The 14,379-nt window shown below is 44.9% G+C and overlaps 1 protein-coding gene across 2 annotated transcripts in view; it reads right to left on the reverse strand.

Moving 5' to 3' along the window:
• Positions 1-14,379, reverse strand: part of FAM117B (family with sequence similarity 117 member B) — a 92,811-nt gene that overhangs the window by 45,242 nt on the left and 33,190 nt on the right. For both annotated transcript variants that reach the window (XM_073551508.1, XM_073551509.1), the window contains exon 2: positions 2,390-2,475. In XM_073551508.1, the coding sequence (XP_073407609.1) occupies positions 2,390-2,475 (86 nt within the window). The remainder of the gene's footprint in view (positions 1-2,389; positions 2,476-14,379) is intronic.

Here is a 14,379-nt window from a genome sequence, read left to right on the forward strand (position 1 = left end):
ATTAGAATACTTTATAACACCAGCTTGAAAAAAATGATTTTAAAATCCAAAATATTGGCCTACTGAAATGTATGTAAAGTAAATGCACGCAATACTTGGTCAGGGCTGCTTTGGCATCAATTACTGCATCCATGCGGCATGGCATGGAGGCGATTGGCTCGTCTGCATTGTTTGCTCTGGTGTCTCATCTTCCTTTTGACAATACCCCATAAGTTCACTATTGGATTAAGGTCAGACGAGTTTGCTGGCCAATGAAACACAGTGATACTGAGGTTTTTAAACCAGGTATTGGTACTTTTGGCAGTGTGGACAGGTGCCAAGTCCTGCTGGAGAATGAAATTTCCATCTCCAAAAAGCTTGTCTGCAGAGGGAAGCTTGAAGTGCTCTAAAATTTTCTGGTAGACGGCTGCACTGACTTTGGTCTTGATAAAACACGGTGGACCTACACCAGCAGATGACATGGCTCCCGAAACTATCATTGATTGTGGATACTTCATGCGTCTCTCTGCAGACAAGCTTTCTGGAGATGGAAATTTCATTCTCCAGCAGGACTTGGCACCTGTCCACACTGCCAAAAGTACCAATACCTGGTTTAAAGACAGTATCACTGTGCTTGATTGGCCAGCAAACTCGCCTGACCTTAACCACATAGAGAATCTATGGGGTATTCTCAAGAGGAATATGAGAGACACCAGACGCAACAATGCAGACGAGCTGAAAGCTGCTATCAAATCAACCTGGGCTTCCATAACATCTTAGCAGCACTACAGGCTGATCGCCTCCATGGCACGCCGCATTGATGCAGTAATTGATGCAAAAGGAGCCCCGACCAAGTATTGAGTGCATTTACTGAACATACATTTCAGTAGGCCAACATTTCAGATTTCAAAATCATTTTTCAAGCTGGTGTTATAAAGTATTCTAATTTACTGAGATGACGACTTTTGGGTTCTCATTGGCTGTAAGCCATAATCATCAACATTAACAGAAACACATAAAATAGATCACTGTGTGTAATGACTATATAATATAGGATATATGAATTTCACTTTTTGTATTGAAGAACTGAAATAAATTTTTTGATGATATTCTAATTTTGTAAGAAGCACCTGTAACGGTCCTTGGGAGGACGTCAGAGCAACAGCAGTTCTCACTTCCTCCGGGTGTCCGTTTCGTCTGAAGTAACAGAGTGAAGAGGCTGCTGACTAGCTACAGGGTTCTCATGGCAAATTAACGTCACGCAGGCTCCAGGAGACCAGTCCCCAACGTCGTTGCAACAGCACCCAAACCAGAGTGTATAGGTTTTTCTATTATATTTTACATGGAGAAATAAGAAAATTGAGAAAAAGTCCGAGTAGTGGACAACCCCTTTAGCGTAACCGTTCTTAAAAGAGTATTATGTGTCCATATGCTTCCGTATCAGAAGGAAAGTGGGGCCAATGACTGCACATCTACGGATTTCTTTTGATTTGTCTGACTGGTGTATAATACCCGCTGTTCATGTACAGGGATATACAAAACTGTTGCGCCATTATAAGGAGAACCGTGGTCGGTCCGAGCATATAAGTCTGTGATTGCTGTATGTGTGAAACCGGCTTTAAAGGAGTTGTACAGGCTTAGGGTTCAAGCCTCCAGTCACAGTGACCGCAGACTTGTGAATCCTCATAGTGTGCACACCCTCAGGATTCTCCAGTGCTGGGAGCAGGAGAGCGCATTACCGCAAGTATGTGATTTGCACACGTGGCCACGTGCCTAGATGTATTGAGCAAAGCCGCGCACAAGTGAATTGAGCAAGGAAGGACTCTTCTAGTTGGAAGGTGGCCTGGAAGTATGCAAATCTCATACTTGCCGGCACATGATTGCCAACTCCTGGTGCCGGAGAACCCAGAAAATACACCGTGAGGATTCACAAGTCTGTCGTCACAGAATGACAACAGACTTGCTCCCATAGCAGGGACAACACCTTTAATTTTTACAGCTAACTACAAGATAGCTGTACAAGTGTTCATGGTTTACAAAAGTTTTCTACCATTTCAGCAATTATCATCATCGCTAACAATATTTCACCAAAGTCGAGAGCACGTTTAAGAGGGGAGATCAGGATAAAAAGCTGTAAGGCAACAGCCTTGTTACCAAAAGTTCATGGACAAGGTATTCCCAAAAGTCAAACTTATCCCCTCTAAACATGATCAAGGATAACTTATTGTTTGCTCAGAAATGGGGCTCTAGAGACCCTGTTTTGATTGGTGCACAATCTCCAGAGTCCTGTTCTTGGTATCTTTGGGGAGGTCCTCAGCACTTGGCTCACGTTTCCCTGCACTGTCTGAGGCTGTAGTAAATACATGGATCACAATAAAACAGAAAACTGTGAGAATAAAGAATACGTTACCTGTGTAGACTGATCTTTCATGCAAGGTGCCACCTGTCCATGATCTCTAGGCCATTGTCCAGAGAGATAAGGTGCTGCAAGGGTATCTAGAAAAGATGTATTATTAAACTGGATGGACTATAAGTTAGATGATGGTGTTGCTTTATAGGAATTGAAAAGACATTAAATCCAAAAACCATCAAAGGAAAAAATCTCATACTTACAATGGTCACAATACTAACGCAGTACAGGATGCAGCAAGCCATCATGACAAAACGCAAAGGCAGCACAGGTGCAAAGCACTGATGAAAAAACACTCACACCCCTATCATCCATGGGGAGAGGGGTGATCTACTATTATAAATTCACAAGCATAAGGATTATAAAGTCACACGGGTAAGTGTAACACACCAGCCATCACCCCATGGATGATAGGCGAGTGTAGTGGCTGCTCCTCTGTATTCTGCGTTTTTGCTGCCTCCATTTTATCTTTGGTACTTGCTGCATTGTGCAGTGCATCAGTGTTGTGTCCAATAATTTATTGGTTGTTAGTTGTATTTTATCCCCCAATTAAAATAAGCATTTACAAATAGCCAAAAAGTTTTGTTAAACACTGAATTGTTTTGGCCAGGTTTTTCAAGTCACGGTAAGGCTATGTGCACACGGTGCGGATTCTGCTGCGTTTCCGCAGCGGTTTTGGCCCTGCGGAAACGCAGCTGTTCCGCAGACCAAGTACAGTACAATGAAACCCTATGGGTTTTCAAAAACGCTGTGCTGACGGTGCGGTTTTTTCCACGCGATTTTGCTGCGGTTTACAAACCGCAGCATGTCAATTGTTTGGGCGGTTTCCTCAGCGGTTTCACACCTTTAACATAGTAGAGGTGTGAAACCGCAGGTCACTTTACCTGCGGTTTTACTCGTGGTTCCGCGCGGAAAAACGCAGGTGAATCTGCAGCGTGTCCACATAGCCTAAAATTGCCATGGTTTTGCAGCAATTTCTGAAAATCGCAGCAGAAAAAAAATGCATTGAGTGAACAGTAAATATCCTTTCATTTTGTACAAAAATCTGTCTAAAAGATGGATTCAAAATGCAAGCCGCTTTGTTAGTGGATACATGATTTTACATGAGTCAGGACTTTCCACCAGAGTATTCATCCTTTTATAAGAGTTTTTATAAAAATATAAAAAAAAAATTGACACAAAGTAATAGACAAAGGTTAAAAAATGTGCAAAAAAGGAACACGAAAAGTGATGTCACACTCAGTACAATGTATAAATATGATGTCAATTCAAGTACAAATGGCTTTAATTTTAGAGACTACCATAAGGATTAAAGGGGATCTGTCACCCCATTTTTGGACTATCAGCTGCGTCCACCACCATCAGGGGCTTATCTACAGCATTCTGTAATGCTGTAGATAAGCCCCCGATGTAACCTGAAAGATAAAATGAGTTAGATTAAGGTACTGTCACACTTAGCGATGCACCAGCGATCCCGACAACGATATGGATCACTGGTGCATCGCTAAGTGGTCGCTAGTGAGCTGCCACACAGGCAGATCTCACCAGCGACATAGCAGCGGTCGGGGGTCGCTACTTACCCGTCAGATGAGGCGATCCTGACGTTCTCCCGCCCGCGTCCACACGTCGCTTGTCCCCACAGCAAGAAGCCTAGCAGGAAGCTGACGACGAGAAACGGCCCAGGCCGTTCTTGCGCGATCAGCGATAACCAGCGGGGGAGCCAGTCGGAGGTAAGTATCACACATAGCGATATCGCTAGCAATATCGCTGCTGCGTCACAGAACCAGTGACGTTATAGCGATATCGCTTAGTGTGACGGGGCCTTTATACTCACCCCGGCGTTCAGTCCTGTCCGATGGGTGTCGCCGTCCGGCGCTTCCCATCTTCATACGATGCCATCCTCCTTCTTGCTTCTCCCTCGCCTCCTGCGCAGGTGTACATAGGGGTGTGAGTGTTTTTTCATCAGTACTTTGCACCTGTGCTGCCTTTGCGTTTTGTCATGATGGCTTGCTGCATCCTGTACTGCAGTGCACAGGCGCTGGAGCTCTCTGACCTTTCCAGGTGCCTGCGCACTGTAGTAATTTACTCTGCCCTCAACAGGGCAGAGAAAGTACGCCTACGCAGGAGCCGAGAGAGAAGCAAGAAGGAGGACATCATCGTATAAAGATAGGAGGCGCCAGACCGGACCCACCCACCGCTCCCGACTCGGCCACCCCGGTGAGTATAATCCAACGTGTTTTTCTTATCTTTCAGGTTTCATCGGGGGCTTATCTACAGCATTACAGAATGCTGTAGATAAGCCCCTGATGGCTGTGGCCACAGCTGATAGGCCGAAAAATTAGGTGACAGATTCCCTTTAATTAAGCATGAAAATGCCTCCATCTGTCACTAACAAAGTAAGCTCCAGTCCTATGTAATGTTGCCATAACCCATGTGGATGCGGTCAGCATAAGAAATCCATCCCATAACACCATCCATACAAATAACGCAGGGCTGAGGAGTCGGTAAGCCCAACCTGCGACTCCGACTCCTCAATTTACCTTACACCGACTCAGACTCCACAACTCCCACATATATTGCTTATATTTAAGTGAAAAATTTATTGTAGTACAATATGAACATCAGACATTTAAGGGCCTGTCACACTAAGATATTGCTAGCAATATCGCTATAACTTGTGACATTATAGCGATATTGCTAGCGATATCGCTGTGTCTGATACTTACCTCCGACCGTTCCCCCGCTGGTTATCGCTGATCGCGCGAGAACGTCCAGGACTGTTTCTCGTTGTCAGCTTCCTGCGGCGCTTCCTGCTGTGACGACGAGCGACGCGTGGAGCCGGGCGGGAGGACGCAGGATCGCCTGGTGTGACAGGTAAGTAGCGACCCCCGTCCCCAGCGATGTCGCTAGTGAGATCTGCCTGTGTGGCAGCTCACTAGCGACCACTTAGCGATGTACCAGCGATCCTGACCGCGTCATATCGCTGGTCGGGATCGCTGGTACATCGCTAAGTGTGACAGTACCTTTAATCATTTCTATTATTAGAACAGAATATCTATTTATTGGAATACAACTTTAGAACACAAAAAAACAAAGTCTAAATATGTAATACACTATGTAATATCAATTACATATATACAGTACAGACCTAAAGTTTGGACACACCTTCTCATTCAAAGAGTATTCTTTATTTTCATGACTATGAAAATTGTAGATTCACTCTGAAGGCATCAAAACTATGAATTAGCACATGTGGAATTATATAATTAACAAAAAGTGTGAAACAACTGAAAATATGCGTTCTATTCTAGGCTCTTCAAAGTAGCCACCTTTTGCTTTAATTACTGCTTTGCACACTCTTGGCATTCTCTTGATGAGCTTCAAGAGGTAGTCAATGGTCTTCCAACAGTCTTGGAGTTCCCAGAGAAGCTTAGCACTTGTTGGCCCTTTTGCCTTCACTCTGCAGTCCCGCTCACCCCAAACCATCTCGATTGGGTTCAGGTCTGGTGACTGTGGAGGCCAGGTCATCTGGCGTAGCACCCCATCACTCTCACACTTGGTCAAATAGCCCTTACACAGCCTGGAGGGGTGTTTGGGGTCATTGTCCTGTTGAAAAAATAAATGATGGTCCAACTAAACGCAAACCGGATGGAATAGCATGCCGCTGCAAGATGCTGTGGTAGCCATGTTGGTTCAGTATGCCTTCAATTTTGAATAAATCTCCAACAGTGTCACCAGCAAAGCACCCCCACACCATCACACCTCCTCCTCCATGCTTCACGGTGGGAACCAGGCATGTAGAGTCCATCAGTTCACCTTTTCTGCGTCAAAGACACGGTGGTTGGAACCAAAGATCTCAAATTTGGACTCATCAGACCAAAGCACAGATTTCCACTGGTCTAATGTCCATTCCTTGTGTTCTTTAGCCCAAACAAGTCTCTTCTGCTTGTTGCCTGTCCTTAGCAGTGGTTTCCTAGCAGCTATTTTACCATGAAGGCCTGCTGCACAAAGTCTCCTCTTAACAGTTGTTGTAGAGATGTGTCTGCTGCTAGAACTCTGTGTGGCATTGACCTGGTCTCTAATCTGAGCTGCTGTTAACCTGCGATTTCTGAGGCTGGTGACTCGGATGAACTTATCCTCCGCAGCAGAGGTGACTCTTGGTCTTCCTTTCCTGGGGCAGTCCTCATGTGAGCCAGTTTCTTTGTAGCGCTTGATGGTTTTTGCCACTGCACTTGGGGACACTTTCAAAGTTTTCCCAATTTTTCGGACTGACTGACCTTCATTTCTTAAAGTAATGATGGCCACTCGTTTTTCTTTACTAAGCTGCTTTTTTCTTGCCATAATACAACAGTCTATTCAGTAGGACTATCACCTGTGTATCCACCAGACTTCTGCACAACACAACTGATGGTCCCAACCCCATTTATAAGGCAAGAAATCCCACTTATTAAACCTGACAGGGCACACCTGTGAAGTGAAAACCATTTCCGGTGACTACCTGTTGACGCTCATCAAGAGATTGCCAGGAGTGTGCAAAGCAGAAATAAAAGCAAAAGGTGGCTACTTTGAAGAACCTAGAACATAAGACACAATATTTTCAGTTGTTTCACACTTTGTTAATTATATAATTCCACATGTGTTAATTCATAGTTTTGATGCCTTCAGAGTGAATCTACAATTTTCATAGTCATGAAAATAAAGAAAACTCTTTGAATGAGAGGGTGTGTCAAAACTATTGGTCTGTACTGTGTATGTATATATATATATATATATATATATATATATATATATATATATATATATATATATATATATATATATATATATATATATATACACACACACACACACACACACACACACACACATACCCTATGACTTCTCAGCTGAGGCAAAGCCTAGATCCTCAGGCTACACGCACACCATGGGCGTAGCCAGGACCAAACCTGGGGGGTGGCAGAACCTCATACTGTTCCACAGAATTTCATACTGCATACCTCAGCTGCTGCAGAACCCCATACTGCATACCTCAGCTGCTGCAGAACCTCATACTGCACACCCCTACACTTGAAAATAAAGCCTGCACCTTAAGAAGATGTGGTGATAAATGCAGTCTATTTATTCCAACTATCAATTGATATTGATGTGTTCTGAAGACGAGCAATGCCTGTCCGGGGCATCCTTTTGGGCAGCTATGAGCTGTACCTGACTGGTGCAAAAAAAAAAAAAGAAATGGAGTGTAAGTCTGTGTGCTACCCGGCTTTCATTGCTTTTGGTACAGATATGATATGGATAGACAGATACGGATAAATGGATATATAGATAGAGCAGATTTCTAATCTGCTTTTGCTATTGAAAACATTATCTATGAGCTCAAAAACCTTTCAGGTGATGCGTTTTTTTAAAAAGCTGATTTGCTTTTGCAACTGAAAAACATATCCTCAAAAAACACAGGAAAAACGCTGTGTGCGAATGTAGCCTTAGATCAGGAATAGAACAGCCATTTATAGGACATTTCATAACTTTCCCAAATTCCTATGAAAAAATATTTAGCACATTCTGCATTGAACTACTGTACCCAATTTATTATATATTTTAGGAGTCGGTCCATTTTATATCGACTCCAACTCCACCAAAATGAGCACCGACTCCGAATCCACGACTCCACAGCCCTGCAAATAAGGCCATCGCATAAGCCTGTCTAATATGGGGCAAAAGGTAGTCTTAGGCTACTTTCACATTAGCGTCGTGCACTGCACGTCGCTATGCGACGTTGCAGCGCACCGACGCATAGTGTGGAAGCGCCGCACAACAGGTGCGGCGGATGCAGTTTTTCATCGCATCCGCTGCCCCATTGTAATGTCCGGGGAGGAGGGGGCGGAGCTTCGGCCGCGCATGCGTGGTCGAAAATGGCGGAGACTACGCACAAAAAATGTTACATGTAACGTTTTTGTGTGTCGCGGCCGCCAAAACACTGCGCATCCGTCGCACGACGGATGCGACGTGTGCCCAAACGTCGCAATGCGTCGCTAATGTTAGTCTATGGAGAAAAAAACGCATCCTGCGGGCAACCTTGCAGGATGCGGTTTTTCTCCAAAACGACGCATAGCGACGTGCAGTGCACGACGCTAGTGTGAAAGTAGCCTTACACGGTACTGAGGTACACCGCTGGACGCACCCCAAAGCGCGTTTCCCTGCCTGCTAGCCATGCTTTTCAAGGGAAGGTGTATTTGAGGTCTTCTGCAGACCTTAAGTATCCCTGGCAACTGGTCACATGCATGTCTCGTGACCAACCGCCGCCGGGTTGTGTATATATCCCACACCATACCTACGTGACCCGGCCAGGCATAGCCTCGCACCCGAGCAGGAACCAGGCGGTTGCCAAGACTCCCAGTTGAGCACCAGCGTCGCCGAAGTGCAGCAACGGACCGCATGCAAGCGCATGCACACTACAACCACAGTGGTATAATAGATAAAATAACTGTTTAGAGAAAAACCTCATAAAGGTGCATAATTGTGTTGCCCCTGAGGGTCCAGTCGCAACACAGGTACTGCACCTCATCCAGAGGTGTGGTATCCCACCCCCAGGTAAGGAGGGAGCACCAACTAGGACTCCAACACTTGCACCCAACACACACACACCAGTTCAGTTAGTGCATCTGGGTGTACCCTTCGGGAGGATGGCCACATCTCAGACTGGCGAGAAAAGGTGTTGGGGAGTCAGTGGGGAAAGGTAGAGAAGGAGCGGAGCTTAGTGAGTGGGGTGAGAGATGACATCCAATCAGTAACAGTAGTGGGAGGAGTTAGTGGTGAGGTAAAAGGATGATTCTAGAAAGAGTCAGTTGGTGACGGGAAAACGGAGGAGTCAGTTGAACAGGGGGAAGGGAGAAGGAGTGAGGAGAGCTGAAGGAAGCTTCCGGAAGGACAGAAGGGAGTGAGGAGAGCTGAAGGAAGCTTCCGGAAGGACAGAAGGGGTCCTTGGGGCACGGGTAGTGCGGAAGCCACCCGTGGGGCCCGTATCCAGTAGTGGAAGGACCAGGTCGCAGTGGGGGAGCCGGCCCCTAAGACTAGTGGAGAAGAATCAGGCTCAGCTAGAAAGCCGGAGGCTAAGGTTACTGTAAGTACCTCAGCCGCAATCGCATTCATTCCTTGAAAATGTAGCTATAGGGGTTCCTGGGGCCTGACCCACGTCGCCCGGCGAGATCCGTGGCTGCTAGCTTGTGGATACTGTTTGTGAAGGCGCAGGGCAAAAGAGATACAGATTGGCGCAGTGAGTCGGCCAGTAAAGGCGAACATAAAAAGGAGTCCTGGAGAAGTGCTTCCCAGTCTACCTGGGAGTTTGCTGGCCCCCTGACCTGGAAGACACAGTGCCAAGCGGGTAACCGTGTACACTAAAACAGTGAGTAAAAACTGTGAAACTGCACCCCGCTGTGTCCTTCGTGTCATTTGCGTCTTGCCTGCTTTACACCGCACGCACCATCAGTCACCAACTCTACCGTTATCACCTTAACTGCCCTGGGACACAGCTCTACCCGTGGAGAGCTTCACCATCTCTGCTGACCCAACACCATCCCAGAGGATCTGCATTGCAGCATCAGCTACCCTTGCTGAATACCACAGGTGGCATCACAACAAACTCCACATATCCCTACCATTTCCCCATTACCATCACCATTTTATAACTGGACGCCCAGGGCCACGGACCGGGTCACTGCCACCGTGACATCCCCTTTTAAGAGCCTGACTGGCCTGGTACCGAGTAACCCACTGCTCTGTGGGGCGCACCATAATGACATCAAAATTCATCCACAGCAAATAGTCCCTTAATGTAACAACTATGCCGCCATTGTTCAATTATCTTCTCATGTTCAAGGGGTTCTATGCTATAACCAATTCTTCATGAGGTCTTTATCCCACATTCAAAGTTGACATAGGAACCAAGAATTTGGACATATAATAAGATCCACACACTGCAGGAGGATATGCTAAAAGATACAAACTATACAAAGCAAAAAAATAAAATTAAACATGAAAAAGACACAACCAGTTAATATACAGTTACAGGGAATAACCAATTGTGATCCATAATTCAATATTTCATAGAAAAGGTGCAAAGTTCAAGGAATCATCTAAACTTTCCGGTTTCATTGTCCCCGGTGTTACTATCCACTTCAATTCACGTCTTGTCAAGAGCTATTTAATGCCCCCCCCCATACACTTGTGTAGTATATCAATCCCCCTGACCATAAATTCTGTAGGATCACAGTTATGAGTAGATTTAAAGTGCTGTGGGATAGTGACATCACTTTTGGTTTTCCTTTTTTGCACCTTTGTCTATATTACTTGAATTGTGTCTAAGATTTTTTTATAAAAACTCCTAGAGTTCTCATTGATTTGATCCTTGATTATGGAGTGGTATTTAAGCAAATAAAATTTTCACTCTGCATATCTAACAATATGAATCTGGGTATTTTTGTATTATTCATCCTTTTATAACATGCTAAAAGGATTTCTTTTTAGCTTGGGCTTGATGATCTGTTCCTACATGTTGCAAAGTCATAGAAACATCATGACTTCAAGGTATAAATAGAACATGATTACAGCATTTGAGAATGTAAAGAAATTACCTATGGTATATTACATAAGAGGCTTTATGTAAAGACTATGTCTGAGTTGTATATTGGACTATAGGACCCATAGGACTATAAGAGAGGCTACTGTGCTAGTACTGCAATGAGTGAGGAGGTGGCCTTTCACCACTATGGAAGGTTAGCAAGTGTGAATAGAGAGTGCCATCCATGTGCTGCCACCCATTCATTATTGTGTGATATCATCCAGCAAGTCAAATTCTGGCGCTATCTGAGACTAAAAACATTCATGACTTACAACAGTTTTAGATACTTTTTATGCCTTGTCTGCTGAGGGGTTGTGAAATTGCTGAAATAGGATGTAGTTGATCGGAAAAGGCCTGCAACACAGTGTGCCAAACAATTCACCAAAATGTCAGCATAAATTTATATTATGTATGCCAGCTAATAGGTGATATAAACTTAAACTTGACAATCTAAAATACACTAGATTTATCAAACAGCATAAACCAATATGATAAATCTGGCACATCTTAGGACTGTATACTTTAATATTGCGCTGTCTAAGGCTTAGATGGCTGTCGGCCAACAGCCCGCTCTCAGCTGACACTTCCATACACAGGAGCACGGTCTCGGCCGAGCGCTCCTGCGTGCTCTATGAGAAAGCATAAAACCACCGGCTTATCTCTGCAAGAACAATGTGATGGGCAGTTTAAAATCGGACATGTGTGATCGACATCTCTCCTAACCGCCAGTCGGCCAGCGCCCACATTATACATTAGACCAGTGGTCCCCAACCTTTCTGACCTCAAGAGCCACATTCAGCTTAGAGAGAGGGTCGCAAGCCACATTCAGCACTGAGAGGGGGTCGTGAGCCACACTCAGCTCCCACCCCCTTCAAAGTAGTGTCAACCAAAGCCCCCATTAGAGGTATAATGATAACCAAGCTTTTCCACAGAAATCACTCCAAAGCAGTACACTGAGATCCAGGAGTTCCCACAATACCCCCCATTCAGTATTCTCCCAACACACTGTCACATCCAGCTTTGAGCACCTCCTTTAACAGGTAGTACATCCTCCAGCGTACCATACCTAAAACATCTCTAAACCCCCAAGACCAGTATATGTGCATCCACATCTGCCCTTCTGTGCAGGGCTACTCACAAAATTCACCATTTTGAGATGTGGTCTTCATACCTGTTTGCTAGACCTGGAGCTAAAGCACCAAGCTGGCAGACAGTCGTGAGCCACAATTCATTGGACTGCGAGCCACATGTGGTTCCCGAGCTACAGGTTGGGGACCCCTGCATTAGACCATCGGCCAAACCTATCAATATCAGTGAATTGATATAACCTTTGTCTAATGTGTATGGGGCCCTAAGAATAAGGCTATGTGCCCACGTTGCGTTTTTGAAGCAGAATATTCCTGAGCGGAAACGCACACCCTCTTCCCGGGAAAACGCATGCGTTTTATGAAGCGCTTTTGAAACCGTTTGACGTTTTTAGGCTATGTGCCCACGTTAGCGTTTTTAAACGCTCAGGAAACTGATCCCCTTCCCAGAAAACGTGCGTCTTTTGCATGTTTTTGCACAAAAGACGCGCGTTTGACGCGTTTTGACGCGTGTTTTCTGGGAACATTGGAGAAGACTAAAAACGCTCCGCAATGTAGAAATTAAGGAGTATGCTGCGTTTTTAACCGCTAAGCGCTTCCTGAGCGTTTAAAAACGCATGCATTGGCACAAAATGCCAAAAATGCATTAAATTTAAGAGGAAGCTTCTTTTAAGTGTTTCTGCAGCACCTGAGCCGGCACAAACGTTGCGGAAACGCTTAAAAAAACGCAACGCGGGCACACAGCCTTAAGAGTTTTAGCATGCGTTCTCCTATGCGTTTTTGCAATACAATTGTATGTATGCGGAAACGCACGCATTTCCGCAAAATTAATGAACATGCTGCGTTTTTTCCCGCTAAGCGTTTCCGCAGCGGAAAAAAAAGGCACCATTAGTACATGTGCGGTTTCCATTATGATTACAGTGGATGCTTTTCTTAAGCGTTTCCGCAGCAGAAACACGCGTCTACAAGCGCTGCAGAAACGCTTAAAAACGCAACGTGGGCACACAGCCTCAGACTGCAATGTCTGTTCTATGTAGAGCTTCCCGGACCCGCATATACAGTTGTGGCCAAAAGTATTGACACCCCTGCAATTCTGTCAGATAATACTCATAGTTTCTTCCTGAAAATGATTTCAAAACACAAATTCTTTGGTATTATCTTCATTTAATTAGTCCTAAATGAAAAAACACAAAAAGAATTGTCCTAAAGCCAAATTGGATATAATTCCACACCAAACATAAAAATGAGGGTGGACAAAAGTATTGGCACTGTTCGAAAAATCATGTGATGCTTCTCTAATTTGTGTAATTAGCAGCACCTGTAACTTACCTGTGGCACCTAACAGGTGTTGGCAATAACTAAACCACACTTGCAGCCAGTTGACATGGATTAAAGTTGACTCAACCTCTGTCCTGTGTCCTTGTGTGTACCACATTGAGCACGGAGAAAAGAAAGAAGACCAAAGAACTGTCTGAGGACTTGAGAAACCAAATTGTGAGGAAGCATGAGCAATCTCAAGGCTACAAGTCCATCTCCAAAGACCTGAATGTTCCTGTGTATACCGTGCGCAGTGTCATCAAGAAGTTTAAAGCCCATGGCACTGTGGCTAACCTCCCTAGATGTGGACGGAAAAGAAAAATTGACAGGAGATTTCAGCGCAAGATTGTGCGGATGTTGGATAAAGAACCTCGACTAACATCCAAATAAGTTCAAGCTGCCCTGCAGTCCGAGGGTACAACAGTGTCAACCCGTAATATCCGTCGGCATCTGAATGAAAAGGGACTGTATGGTAGGAGACCCAGGAAGACCCCACTTCTTACCCCGAGACATAAAAAAGCCAGGCTGGAGTTTGCCAAAGCTTACCTGAAAAAGCCTAAAACGTTTTGGAAGAATGTTCTCTGGTCAGATGAGACAAAAGTAGAGCTTTTTGGGCAAAGGCATCAACATAGAGTTTACAGGAGAAAAAAAAAAAAAAAGGCATTCAAAGAAAAGTACACTGTCCCTACAGTCAAACATGGCGGAGGTTCCCTGATGTTTTGGGGTTGCTTTGCTGCCTCTGGCACTGGACTGCTTGACCGTGTGCATGGCATTATGAAGTCTGAAGACTACCAACAAATTTTGCAGCATAATGTAGGGCCCAGTGTGAGAAAGCTGGGTCTCCCTCAGAGGTCATGGGTCTTCCAGCAGGACAATGACCCAAAACACACTTCAAAAAGCACTAGAAAATGGTTTGAGAGAAAGCACTGGAGACTTCTAAGGTGGCCAGCAATGAGTCCAGACCTGAATCCCAT

This window comes from Dendrobates tinctorius, unplaced genomic scaffold, assembly GCF_039654945.1.
Source record: "Dendrobates tinctorius isolate UK_male_01 unplaced genomic scaffold, ASM3965494v1 ptg000177l, whole genome shotgun sequence".
Taxonomy (NCBI): domain Eukaryota; kingdom Metazoa; phylum Chordata; class Amphibia; order Anura; family Dendrobatidae; genus Dendrobates; species Dendrobates tinctorius.